Source organism: Spinacia oleracea, chromosome 3, assembly GCF_020520425.1.
Source record: "Spinacia oleracea cultivar Varoflay chromosome 3, BTI_SOV_V1, whole genome shotgun sequence".
NCBI lineage: Eukaryota > Viridiplantae > Streptophyta > Magnoliopsida > Caryophyllales > Amaranthaceae > Spinacia > Spinacia oleracea.
In genome coordinates this window covers 118678762-118693011 of record NC_079489.1, presented here as the reverse complement: position 1 = coordinate 118693011, position 14250 = coordinate 118678762, and the positions used below count along the sequence as shown (strand labels likewise).

General features: G+C 36.9%; 2 protein-coding genes across 3 annotated transcripts; both read left to right on the top strand.

The window, feature by feature from the left end:
* Window positions 1–683: 683 nt before the first annotated feature.
* On the top strand, window positions 684–3821 carry LOC110774767 (serine/threonine-protein kinase ATG1t). 2 transcript variants are annotated; one of them, XM_021979348.2, is made up of 10 exons: window positions 686–1052; window positions 1728–1845; window positions 1937–1995; window positions 2345–2409; window positions 2621–2714; window positions 2785–2865; window positions 2942–3053; window positions 3161–3318; window positions 3398–3509; window positions 3611–3821. In XM_021979348.2, exons 1-8 carry the CDS (start codon window positions 795–797, stop codon window positions 3226–3228), a joined length of 855 nt encoding a protein of 284 aa, XP_021835040.1. In that variant the 5' UTR covers window positions 686–794; the 3' UTR covers window positions 3229–3318; window positions 3398–3509; window positions 3611–3821. The 2 variants fall into 2 exon arrangements, with proteins under 2 accessions (XP_021835041.1, XP_021835040.1); XM_021979349.2 differs by lacking the exon at window positions 2785–2865 and having other exon boundaries at window positions 684–1052; window positions 3398–3821.
* A 670-nt stretch (window positions 3822–4491) lies between these two features.
* On the top strand, window positions 4492–7042 carry LOC130459065 (uncharacterized). The gene is made up of 3 exons (XM_056840705.1): window positions 4492–4692; window positions 4781–4869; window positions 6487–7042. The coding sequence occupies exons 1-3, from the start codon at window positions 4536–4538 to the stop codon at window positions 6613–6615; spliced, it is 375 nt and encodes a 124-aa protein (XP_056696683.1). The 5' UTR covers window positions 4492–4535; the 3' UTR covers window positions 6616–7042.
* The last annotated feature ends 7208 nt before the right edge of the window (window positions 7043–14250 follow it).

Sequence of the window (14250 nt, the reverse complement as noted above, 5' to 3'; positions counted from 1 at the left end):
ACTGCCATCTCCGATAAACTCAATTTTAATCCTACTTTTTTTTTGTTGAATTACTCGGGTGTCTACCGCGGACAACAGTGACTAATCCCCTCACATAAGGTGCTCTACTTAAGGGTGGTCGAGCATCTATTTTCATTCTCAAGGTTAGATTGAACCCCTAACTAATGGATTAACAAACAAGTGACTATACAGCAAGACCAACTTTGTTGTTAGTCGTACTTGATCAACCTCGTTTGACCAATAAAGGTTTAATACCTTAATTACAGTCATGGAGCTAAACTATGTTAAATTAAAGTTGGATCTTTGATTCGTACCAGTTGACTTTACTTCAAACTTCCAATTTTGCGTTGAACACACTCTAATAAATGAAAGGATAAGTAAATTAGATAATGTCAATTTCATGTTAATCAATTGTATAAACTCAACTAGAAAATCATGTAAAAAAAAAAAAATTTATTCCCTCAAAAAAAAAAAAGAACTTCAAAATAATTAGGGTAAAAATAAAATTATTATTCACCCATTAGATTATACTTCAACCCTGTTTGGTACGGAGTATTCCACTACTCCATAACTAATGAGCAAGTCAACCCAAATGACTCTTCATTACTAAATTGACTTTAGTAAAAAAAAAAAGTCAACTTAAATGAGTTAAGGGTCAACTTCAATTTGGTCAACCTTGTTTCTTCTTTAACCCAGTAAACAAAATCAACGTTATCTTCCAGAAATGTACCCAACCTAGGGAGCCTGGCCAACAACAATCATAAAAACGACGGGAAATTCCATTGAATTCGAGAATGAATTCTTCTGAAATAACCCCCAAAAACAACTGGTTGATTTCGGATTTCATATTGAGAGAAAAAATCAGTGAAACCCCATTTTCCACTGTTTGGAAAGCTAATCATCGGAATAACCCTGATTTCAAGGATGTAGCTTTGAAGAAAATCACACTTTCTAAGCTAACCCCAAATCTTAAAGCTTCCCTTGATTGTGAGATTCATTTCTTATCCACTGTTAATCATCCTAATATTATCCGTCTTATGGGTTTCTTTCAGGTTCGTGTTTTCAGTTTTATTTTTGATTTTTCTGGGTTTTTGTTGTTGTTGCCCATTTGGATGTCTTTTGATATCATGATTTGTCTTTTCAATTGGGTGTAATTAATTTGTGGGTTAACAGATTATCTGCAGCTTTTGAGAATTTTAGGCTGGAATATTGTATGAAATTGGCTTATTGTTGTTCTGTAATTCTTGAAGGGTTCTATTGCACTGAGTTGCAAGCTTGCAACAGTTTGAATGCTCTAGAGTTGTAAGCTTTTGGGCTTGCTAGGTTCTTATGAGGTTTTTGGAATGTTGGGAGGAAAAGGAAAGAAATTACTATATATGGTTTTTATTATGTTCCCATGTTTGCTTTGACAAATGATATAGGATTTGATAGGAAGTGTAGGGAAATGAGAGGAAAACTCCTTCACAAAATTTCCACTTTCTTTCCTCCAAAAATCAGAGGAAATTGAGAAGAAAGACAAAAATAAAAGCTAGGAAACCAAACATTGGAAAATTAAATCTCTTTCATTTCATTGAGGAAGTCTATGTCAAAAGTGGCTTGTGTTTTGGAGATTGCATTTTGGTTTGGTGTATGGAGTTTGTCAATAGTCACTTAAGTTGGGTTTTTGGAGGTTTTGCCATTATGCAGATGCTTTCTATGCCTCAAAACCTAATATTTTCCCTGTTCAGGCTGAAGGTTGTTTGTTTTTGGTCTATGAGTTTTGCAATGGGGGTAATCTGGCTTCTTATATTCATCGTCATGGTGGAGTCCAAGAGCAAATAGCTAGAGACTTTATGTATCAACTACGTAAGTGGGTTTCATAGTATGTCCACCTTTTTATTTTAGATATTTTCTAGTCGTGTTAAGGTAAGAAAGTCCCATTGGAAATCTCTTGCAGGTGATGGTTTAAGAATTATGCGAAGCCATCAGATCGTCCATCGAGATTTGAAGCCACAGGTATTGATGTCGTTTAGTACTGGAGTTACTAGAGGCTGGATTCATGTTAGAAAACATTGAATGTTGGGCTACTTTCGTCACTATTTTGCAATGTTTTAAAGGGTAATGGAATTAGTGGTACTACATTTCGTCTTTGCCCTGACCTGTAAGTCACATTAGTATGGTAGTTCTTTGTGAGTTTAAAATATATTTGATTGGATTGCCAGTTTTCTGGTGAGAAAGCTTGGATCTTCGAACATTCTAAACTGTCCTTTAGATTCCTCAAGCTTCCGAGTTGCTAAGTTGCTGAAACGGGAAACTTTACCTTTGATAAAGACTAAATATCTAAACCTAGTTTTTGGGTCTGCAGAATATTCTATTATCGAGTTGTGACAGCAGGACGCTACTAAAGATAGCTGATTTTGGCCTTTCAAGGTAACTAGTCAGATACTCATGCAGCAAACATTGCGGCGTTATAACGTATTGATTTTTGTTTCTTGTTTTCTATGGGAAGTTGTGTGATTTATTACTTGAATTTTATATGATCCCCTTTCATGTATCATCATGTCTAATAAGTAAAGGTTGTGTTTGTAATTCTTTTCAGTTTTTCAATTTTCACTATGTTCCTAATGTTTTTCACTTGCAGGGTTTTGCACTCGGGGGATTATGCTGTAACTGTTTGCGGCTCACCTTTGTATATGGCCCCAGAAATGTTGGGGTTTCAAAGATATGACGATAAGGTAAAAATCTTCGTCCACATAATTATGAAAGAGCTGCACTCCGTTATGTAAGAATTGCATTCTGCTCTAGGTTGACATGTGGAGCATTGGGGCAATCCTTTTTGAACTTTTAAATGGTTATCCACCTTTTAATGGCAGGACTAATGTTCAGGTATGTTTGTTCTTTTGCTTAAATTGTGAGCATATTGCAATTTTTTCTGATATCTATGTTGAATTTTCATTTCCAGCTCTTGAAGAACATAAAAGCTTCTAAAGGCCTTCCATTTTCACAGCTTATCCTACAAAAGATACACCCAGATTGTTTTGACATGTGTTCTAGGCTGCTATATGTAAATCCAGGTTGGCATAATAACATGTCATGTTTAAAAATCTAACAGATCCCTCATTTCGATTTTGTTTTGATACTTGGCGTGTTTTTGTGTCTTCGAATTTTTCCTTTCTTGCAGCTAACAGGTTGTCAGTAGAAGAAATTTACTGCCATAGATTCTTCGTGCAAACAAAGGAAGGGCTATGACTGAAATCAATCATAAAAATATTCCGCAATCTCTAAAATGATCCATTTGGAGAGGATTTGGTGGAGTTCATGGTCTAGCCCCATGTTTCGGTATACCTTCTCTCGTACCAACCCATAAATTCTTTGTAGAAAACTAGAGCCTATAGATAACCAACTTCTGATTTTCCAGGTTTATCTGAAGAGCAGGGAAAAGAGAGGGGAATTTTGGTCTTTGATGTGGAAATTACCTATAGGGTGTCTTGGATTTAAAAACTGACGACTGCAGAAATGATCTGAAGCAGGTTTTTTATCTTGAAAATTTTCACGATGATCAAGTAGTAGATGTGTGTGCTCGATGGGACTCGATCGTTGCATTGATTTTTTGCTGATAATACCAACTTAGGTAATGCTGAATGCAAAGCAAGCACAGAGCCAGAGGGAGTGTTCTTCTCACTGGAGCTAGTGTAGCGCCCAGTCATGCCTTGTTTACCATTTGGTTTGGGAAATCATATATTCACACAATCCAACAACAATCATATATTAATTCTTTTGCTGAAACTCCATCCAGATCCCAAACTATGTAACCTGGACTCGGATACCCATATCGGACATTGGTACGTGTCCAAGTGTCCGACACAGCTGATTTGTGAAAAAAATGCATGGTTTTGGTCTAAAATGAAGCGTCGAAGTGTTCATACTCATGACCCTTGCCCTTAACTAGAGTAAACCAGTAGTGAAGCTAGCTATTTATGATAGATTAACATATACGAAGTAATATTACCTTTGTAAATCCATGCGGGACAATTTGGTTCCTGCAAAGCTCGTAGTAGTACTCAACGCACCTTTGATAAGAAGGAAAAAGTTGGTTCTTGCTCGGTTTCATGCACTTTCTGTTCAGTTGGCGCAGGATTTAATGTTTGTTTTCCTTCTGGTAACATGGATATTTCTTTCTTTTGTTGACACTTTCCATGGGCTTTTCGACTTTGGGTGCTCTCAGATTTAATGTCTGGTCACTTCACCTGTATCAAATTATTCTGTCCAATATGTTAAAGATTCAAGAACATCCCTTAAAAAAAAACTCAAAAGTCTAGTCAATTTAATTGGATTACTTCAGTACTACAATACTAATGAAGTATGGAAGTATTAGAGGCCTGTAATTTGTAATTCTCTCCTATTCATTCGACTCGGTCTTTGCCTCTTTTCTAGATGAATAATATTTGGAAATGACTATAATGCCCTCAATGTATAATATGGAGGATTATAAAATTCTGATTTCTGATGCAGAAAAAGAAAAAGAGAAAGAGAATCCCCGTCTGTAATCAGCGAGCATGGCACCAACAAAGAAAGGCAAAGCAAACAGCGTGACCGAGTCGAATCGGGCGAGTCAACCGAAAGAATACCCATCATGTCTTAGAGCAATTCCTCCATCCTCCGTTGCCATTACCATCCACGCTAAACCCGGCTCCAAACTCTCCTCCATCACCGGTATTTGCTCTCTCCTGCTTCTGATTTTTATAATCCAAATTATTATTTTTTAAAAGTAAAATTAAAATTATGGATTTTATTCTGAAAGATATAAGCGAAGAAGCAGTTGGAGTACAGATTGATGCTCCTGCTCGAGATGGTGAAGCTAATGCCGCTTTGCTCGATTTCATCCGCTCTGTATGTTTCTCTCTCCTCCCTTTATTTCATTATTCAATTTCTTGCCCTATTTTATAAAATTATTGGATTTTACACTCCAGCTTGATGCATATCCAGCTTCCTGTAGAAATTACACATGTTATATGTACTTCCAGTCTCTTTTTACTCGCAATACGTTGTTTTTTGTGTCGTAAGTACTAGTCTTGCTAACATATAAAAACATGGGATCATCTGTCATCAACTAAAGCTTCAATCTTTAACTCTATTGTTAGTATGAGTTTAATAGTTTATGATCAAACTCATCCTCAAACTCCAGCCTCACCTAAACTCCTAAAAAAACTAATTAGGATAAAGTGCGATAATGTAGCATGATTTGAGTTGGTTGGAGAAAAACAGTGAAATTTTGAATGAATCTTGGATTTTCAAACCCACCTCCGAATTTGTTAGAGTCTTTTACCACATTATCCCAAAAGTCTGGCTCCATACTCCCTTCCAGATTAGTGATAAAATCACACTTAGTTTAACTAACCAGCCTGATTGTTACACATCATTATGTTACAAGTTTCTATTTGGTAGACCAGTTCTTTTTGTAGAACGCAGCATGTCCCTTTTACGTAGGGCTGTGGACGTAATTCGCAATCTAGTTATGTTTAACTTGTCCAATCTGTGTACCTACATGGTCATCTAGGGGGAAGGGGTTAGTAATAAAGCTACTGCGACTGAATGCATATGCATATTCATGTATCAGATGTCATGCACCAACTTTACAATGCCTCGAGCTTAGGGATGAACAGAGGATGTTTCTTGTCTTTTTTTTTATACCAATAATGGAGACAGGGAACAATGATGAATGCCGATGATGGCCTGAAATGTAATGCAATACACCAGTATCCGATGATGGCCTGAAATATTGAAGTATAATGCAATATGCCAGTATCCGATGACGGCTTGAATGTAGGAGGACTTAGCTTGAGTCTCTATTATTCTTGAAAAGACACAATACTGATTAGCTATCAATGTCATGCATTTGCATTTTCCTATGCCATTAGGAAAACATTATTTGAAATCAGAATCTCAATGATTATTCACCTTATCTCTAAATTCTTGCTTTCCCCTAAACAGAAAGGGCGAGATCTCGGCCGGTTCAACCGATCCGAACGAATTTTGTCCGCGTTAAACGTTATTAGCCTCACATCTACTCGGTTTTCAGCCGAATTCCCCATGTTCTCCACAAAAAAAAAGGGAAAAAGGAAAGAAATGGAGAGACTCCACTGAAATGGAGTAGAGAATTCCATTTTCAGATCTAAACAAGAGAGGAGAGAGAAGGTAGACAAATGAATTCATTTAATTATGTCACGTGTACGGTTTAGGGGAGGGAGACTAGGGTAGGTAGTGACTGGGGTTGACATGGGGCTTCTTTTTCAAATTCCTACACGACAACCGCGATACGGTCCGCGACTAACGCATCATTTCCGTTACCGAGACTCCGCGACCGATACCGCATTTTTTATCTATGCACTCCCCCCCTATAACTCTTACTATACAGATGGTGACATATACCAGATCTGATTAGTTGCCATGCATATTTTAATTGACAACATTCTTCAGGAAGCTGGTTTCTGATGCAATTTTTCTCAGGTTATAGGTGTGAAAAAGAGGCAATGCTCTATTGGTTCAGGTTCTAAGTCGAGGGACAAAGTGGTGATTGTGGAAGATGTAACTTTACAAGGCGTGTTGGATGCTTTGAATAAAGCTGTGAAATCCTAGCAAAAGGATCAAATGGATGAAACAAGCAGTTATGTATAAGAGAGTTAGCAATTGAAGTTAAGAGATGACTTCATGTTGGCTTTGTTCATCTCTTAATCTTGACTTGTAAGATGTCTAATCGAACTGCATTTACCAAAGCCTCAGCAGTTCAGCAACTGGTGATTCAGCTGTCAGTTACGGAATAATTATCAAAAGAAGCTGATGACCCTTATTACAGTTTCTTATGTGAAGGTGAATTTGTAAAGACTGAAATTAGATGCACACTGCTTTGTTGCACTTGCATAGCCTCTTTCCGGCGGAAAAAATCAGATGATTTGGTATGCTTTGTTGATGTGGATAGTGTAGAGTTAGAATTGAACCGTAATCCTTGCATTTCTGGACGACTTTAACCAATTAGCCAAATATAAGGGACTTTTTTAGTTGACGAGTATTGAACCCTAGTCTTTGCTACCCTCTCCAAGGTTTTGTAGATTTGAAGTGAAGTGAACATGTTTTGGGCTAAGTTAGTGACATTTATCTTTCTCAAGTTACTTGATGCCCAATAAAACCAAATGGTGCCTATTTTCCTGTTTTCTTTTCTTGTTGGTTTCTCTTCAGGTACTTGAAAAAATATACTTTCTAAAGTTGAATAGTGCTACTCCATAATAATGTGACTTATGGGGGGTAGGAATGAATTGGAAGAAATGGGGGCCTTTGATATACAAGTCCAAAAATATATTAAGGTGTCTATTTTACGTCCCTAACACTTTTATAGCCGGTAATAAATGTAAGTGTTATTTGACAAGAAAAAAAACATCATAAAGCACTGTTTTTTATGTTATAAATTTGTATTCTCACTTAATACCACTCTCCAAATAGTAATGGATGGTAATGAAAATTTATGAAAAACAAGAGAGAATTTTGAGTGAATTAAAGTTACCATGAGAAAAAGGAAATTTTGGTATTTACTACCTTTAAAATACACCACTTTTGTATTTACTACCTTATGAAATTTTTATTTTAAATTACTACCCTAAACTTTCAATTTTTTTTATTTACTACCACTTTACAATTTTCTCATTTTAAAATTAAGATATCTCTTTTCTTAAGCGTTTAAAGTGATTCAAAGTTCATTATTTTCCTTTTTCTATAAGGATTTCAATGAGAACGTCATTTCAAAAAATTCGTTTGATAATGCATATATATTTAAAATTTTACAAATAATATTTAATTTGTTTTACTTTTTACAAAATGTTAAAAGCAAGATCCCTATGGAATCCTTACATATAAATGAGAAGAATGAGTTTTGAATCACTTAAAATGATCAAGAAACGAGAGAGATATCTCAATTTTAAAATGAGAAAATTGTAAAATGGTAGTGAATACAAAAAAAATAGAATTTTAAGGTAGTAATTTAAAATAAAATTTTGATAAGGTAGTAAATACAAAAGTGGTGTATTTTTAAGGTAGTAAATACCAAAAAAATCTGAGAAAAAAATGCTGATTTTTTTCTTTACAAATTTATTGACACCATGTACAATCGGTTACCAAATGAGCCATTAATACACTTCAATTCATCGCTACACCTTTGCAAGAAATATTCAAAATTTACGCATAATAAGTCTTGATCATGAGACCAACAAAATGCAAGGTAAAAATCTTACCATCTTAGCCAACTATTTGTTATGGTTTTTACTCCATGTAAATATATAACTTGGAATAATGAATGTTTATTACGTTGTACTATGTACTAACTCTTACAATTATTTTATGCTTTCACCAGATGTTGATAGGCAAAATATTTTTAATTTGACACCAAATAATTTTTAAGTAGAGAAAATAGTTCAAAGGAACAATTATCCCTGTTAAAATCAAATTATATTATTCGAAGTAGAAATTGGAGCATTGCCCGGGCTACGCACAAGTTTTATCACTATTTGGTACCGGAGTTGTCAAGGGTTAGTCGTCGACCACCCAATTTAGTAAAAAAAAACGTTTATACCTTATAATTATTAGAAAAAGTAAATTAATACGGACTAAATAACTTTTTTACTACACCCTAATTCAAAAATGTCGACATTCCGATTCAAACGTCTTGGCCCCGTCACTGGTTTGGTGACCTTGTCTCTATGTCTTTTTTCCCTTCTCGAAAGCTCCAAGTTCTAACCATATTTCCAATTCAAAAGTTGCAATATGACCAATAAGATATTGAAGGAAATAATGCCTTTGGTCCAAGTATGCATCCAATGCTAAGTCTAATAAATGCGGTTTAATATTAATTCACAAGTTAATAAATTCAGTGAGATCAAGTGAACTGAATGACTAGCTAGAGGCCGCTTCAGTTCAAGTGGAATTAGTAATATTAATCCACAACTTACTCTTGACTGAACCCGTAGGGTCACACAAATAGTACATGATCGGATCAAATATTTAAGTGAATATATTATTCATTAAGTACTCCATTTATGAACATTAACGACAGATCTCGGTTCTAGTGGAAGCTGAAATCGTCAAAAGGCAGAATAAAGAATACTCCGGAAATGATGATATTGCCGGAAAGAGAAATATGGTTCATGACGGAAATATAAATATTATCCAAGTCGTAGATGTTGCCGGAAACGGAAACATGGCTCGTATCGGAAAATATTATCGGAAATAGAAATATTGCCGGAATCGGAAATATTGCCGGAAACGGAAATATTGCCGGAAACGGAAATATTAACGGAATCGGAAATATTACCGGAATCAGAAATTATTTCCGGAATCGGAAATATTAACGGAAACATAAATAAATTTCGGAATCGGAAAACGAATCGGAAGCTTGACGAGCGACAAGCCGGCAAGCGAGCCGGCCCATCGCTCGACAAGCAAAGGCAGCACCATGGGCCGCGCCTACGAGCAAGGCAACAACCATGAGGCCGCGCAGCTCATGGGCTGCGCCCAGCTAGCGTGCAGCAATTGCGAGGCCTGCCGAGGCGTGGGCCGCAGCGCCGTGGGCTGAGGAAACTCGCGCAACCCACATGGGCCCTTGTGGCTGCGTGGGGTTGTTCGTCTTGGGCTCCAAGAAATATATATCCGATTGTTTAATTCCCAAGTAACCTTGGATTAAGTATTCCTAGTTTTACTAGAATTCAAATAATTAAGAGTTTAATTATAGTTGCAATTCTAATTGAATAAGAATTTCAATCCTAGCAGGTTTGATAATTCTATTCCTAGTAAAGCTCAAATTCCTTATTTCCTACACTATAAATATAGGGCTAGGGCCTCATAATTATACACATCAATTGAATTGAAAATCATATTCTTTATTCCCATTGTGTTCAAGGGAGAACATAATACAAGACTAACTCGAATACATAAAACCTTAAGTAAAATCCTAGTTGGTTAAACCTAAGGCGGATCCGAACGTGCTGTGGACTTTCTACGGAGGAGCAACGTTTGGGGCTTTATAGACTTGTTCTTGTTCGGTTCGGGAGCAGCTTGGGAAGGCACGCATCACATTGTATGTCACCTAAATTATGTTAATTGACTATGTGGCAATTAATTTGGATTATGGCTTTATGGTTTTTCCGCATGAATTATATTGTTGTATTATTCATAACTGATAGACTTTGTATATTTTGTATATTGTTAAGATATGTTAAGATATTAGATATTATTCTGTGAATATTCTGTAGAGTCCTAACTATGGTAAGTTACCTAATGTGTACCTAGGGTTTAGGTAACTGAGTTGTACTATATATACGTGTGTGATTAATGAGAATGATACGAGATTACACAATATTTGACATGGTATCAAGAGCCTAGGTTAAAAACCCTAGATTTTTTTTTCCGCACGAGTTTGAGAGAGTTTGAGAACAGCGAATTCCTTCGCTTGTTGAGTACTGCGTTCTGAGGAGTTACAAATTCCTAGGGCATAACAATAGGTGAAGGAAATAATGCCCTTGGTCCAAGTATGCATTCTATGTTAAGTCTAATAAATGCGGTTCAGTATTAATTAACAAGTTAATAATTCAGTGAGATCAAGTGAGCTGAATGCCTAGCTAGAGGCCGCTTCAGTTCAAGTGGAATTAATGATATTAATCCACAGCTTACTCTTGACTGAACCCGTAGGGTCACACAAATAGTACGTAAACGGATCAAGTACTTAATGGCATTAAATACTCTATCTATGGATATTCGGAATCGACGGATCTTGGTTTCAGTGGGAGCTGAGATCGTCACAGGCAAGAAATGAATACTCCGGAAACGATGATATTGCCGGAAACGGAAATATGGATCGTATCGGAAATATAAATATTATCCAAGTCGTAGATGTTGCCGGAAACGGAAACATGGTACGTATCGGAAAATATTATCGGAAATGGAAATATTGCTAGAATCAGAAATATTGCCGGAAACGGAAATATTGTCAGAATCGGAAATATTATCGGAATCGGAAAATAATTCCGGAAACGGAAATATTAAATATTTGTTCGAAACGGAAATTAATTCCGGAATCGGAAATGTTAAATATTGTTCGTATCGGAAATGAATTCCGGAATCGGAAATTTAATCGGAAGCGTATCGTACGAATAAGCATCGGACGAGGCCTGCCGGACGAGGGCCCAGCTCGAAGCCAGGCCATCGCCCAGCAAGCCAAGCGCGCCACACGAACAGCCAAGGCCACGCCAGGCCCAACGCAAGGCCAGGCCCAGCAGGCCGTGGCAGCGCGCACAGCGCGCGCAAGTGCTTGCGTGGGCTTGTAGCTCGCGTAGGCCTCGCTGCGTGGGCTGCTGCTCGCACGCACGCGCATGGGCGGCCCATCGTGGCTGCCGTGTGTGTGTGCGTAAGTGTTTGTGTTCATGCACGATTCCTAAAACGTGCAGAGTTCGGTTAATGATTAAATTCCTAATTCTATTTGATAAATTAATTAATTAGAGTTCTTGCAGGATTCTAAGTTTAATTAATTCGTATCCTAATAGGATTCCAATTCTCTTTCCATACCCCTATAAATATGTGGCCTGGGTTCACAATTTATAATGAGTTTTAAAGTATTCAAAGTGAGTTTTTGAGAGAAAAATTCAGTCACACATCTTGCTCAAAAGTGCCGAAAATTCAAGTACCTTAAGGGCGATTCTAGTTGGTCAATCTTAAGGCGGATCCGGACGTGCTGTGGACTATCTACGGAGGGACGACACTTGGAGTCCTAAAGACTTGTTCTTGTTCGGTTCGGGCGCAGCTAGGGAGGGCACGCAACAAAGAGTATGCATCTAAATTATGCTATATGATTATGTGTAAATAATATGTATTCCTGGGTTAATGGTTGTTTCCGCATGATTTATGTAATATCATATGTATCATAACCTAACAGTGGTATCACGAGCCCCTTATTATTTTCATAATCTAATTTGCATGAACATGGTTAAATATTACAAATTTGCAAGAATTAAAAGGGGTGATTAATTTTCGTAATTGTTAATTAATTGCAAATTGCGTTTATTTAATTATACGTACGCAGTTTTTCGGCAGTTTCTTCGTTACTCATCCAAATCGAGTGATTTTTGTGTCAATTCCGCATGTAAAAGGCATTCTAAAATTTTGACAAAAATAGTGTTTTTCTGCCGAACCCAGAATTCTCAAATTCGAAGCCTAACTATGACTTTTCGAAGGTTTTAGTTTTTCGAATGCAAAATTTCGTAAATTTAAGATGTTAAATTAAATATTTGCGATTCTTGTTGATAAATCTTGAATTTTTGATTGACCTACTGTATATGTTTAACAAGTTTGAATGCCTAGCCTTGTTAATTATGCAATCTAATTTGTAATTATGATTAATTTGTTGAAAATTAGAATAATTTAGAATTAATTTGATTTTCATAATTAATTATAATTTAATTAGAAACCTATGATTAAAAACCACCATAAAAATTGTAAATTTATAATAAATTTTAAATTAGACTTGAATCCATAATAATCGAAAATCAATTGGATAATAAATTTTCGATTTTTCGCCCTAAAATTATGAAATTAATATTATTTATTAATTTGTCATTAATTTTAAATATAAATTTTAAATTTTTATGCGATTCGTTCATATAACTTGCACGCACAAAGCAATGGACGCTTCGTGTTACCCTTAAGGGGTGTTGTATAATGCGGGCATGCGACGACGAGCAAGGGAGCTCGTCGCCCGTGCGGCACGAATGCAATGAGCAAGGGCATGTGCACGAGCACAAGGCAGCAGCCCTGCCTTGTGTCGTGGGCCACTAGCTATGAACAAATGGGCATGGGCGAAAGGCAAGCCAAGGCAGTCGCGTGTGGGCAGCAAGCGAGCTGCGCCACAACGCGCACTGCCTCGCGCAAGAGCGCGCAGCCTCGCGCGCAGCGAGCGCAAGCTCGCGTGCCACGAGCGCTGCGCCCTGCGTTGCTCGCGCGCACAACGAGCGATGGCTCGCGCGCACAGCGAGCGATGGCTCGCGCGCACAGCGAGCGATGGCTCGCGCGCACAGCGAGCAATGGCTCGCGCGCACAGCGAGCTGTGGAGCGCGCACAGCGAGCGCTGGCGAGCGCGCACTGCGAGCGATGGCTCGCGTGCGACGAGCGCTGGCACGCGCGCAGCGAGCACCACAGCGTGCGATGGCTTGCGATGGGAGATGCAGCAGCTATGCGACGAGCGCATGGGCTGCGCGCACATGGCCAGCAATGGCTGTGTGCGTGCGGCCCATGGGCGTGCAATGCGTAGGGTGTTTGCGTTACGATTAGATCGTTTTGAATGTTTAATTTGAAAATTTCAGTTCACGTAATTTTAATTAATTTTAAAATTAATAATTTAAATTATTTTCTTGGATTTTAATTTTGAATATTGTAATTATAATAAATTTTATTTATTCTAATTATTTTACTAAAATTAAAATCATGAATTAATTTAAATAAGGACTGAAATTAAATTAAACTTTTTGGATTCAATTATAAATTTATATGAGCTTTAAATTTTAATTAAAATTGTATGTTTCCGGTTAGACTAGAAATACATTTTTATGTTTAAAATTAGTAAAGCATATGAATTTATTGGTTTAAGTGGGAGCGCTTTTTAGTCATAAACTCTTGATTAGGTCTACAAATCCTTAAGGTTAAAACAACTTGATTAGAATTAATAAGGACTGAATAATTGGTAGATTATTGGTGCCCTTGATTAATTGCTGCAAATGTTTACGTGATGCATAATGTGTTTTACTAACCAGCTATGTGGGCCATTCATGATAATGAATGGGTGAATGGTATATATTGTATATGTACTGTTTTGCAGGTTATGAAGTGACTAGTATGGCCCAAATAGGATAGAAAATATGGTCTGCGCACCATTAATTTGAATGTAATTGGTCTAAAGTACCAAAGTTATTTTTCAATTCAAATATGGTCTGCGTACCATCAAATAGTTGTAATTAGTTTTAATTATAGCTTATCCTATTTGAAGAAAATGGTGCCTCCCACGGAGATTTTCAAGACGGACTTTGAAGTCAAAGCTTCAAGATGAAGTCGGGCCATACTAGATCACATTTATCTTATGCATGCTTTAAGTTATTTATTGCTTCAAATATGTCTTAATTATGCATAAGATTGTGGCTTGATTATGTTGCATGATTAAGGATTTTAGTTCACTTAAAATCTAACCAA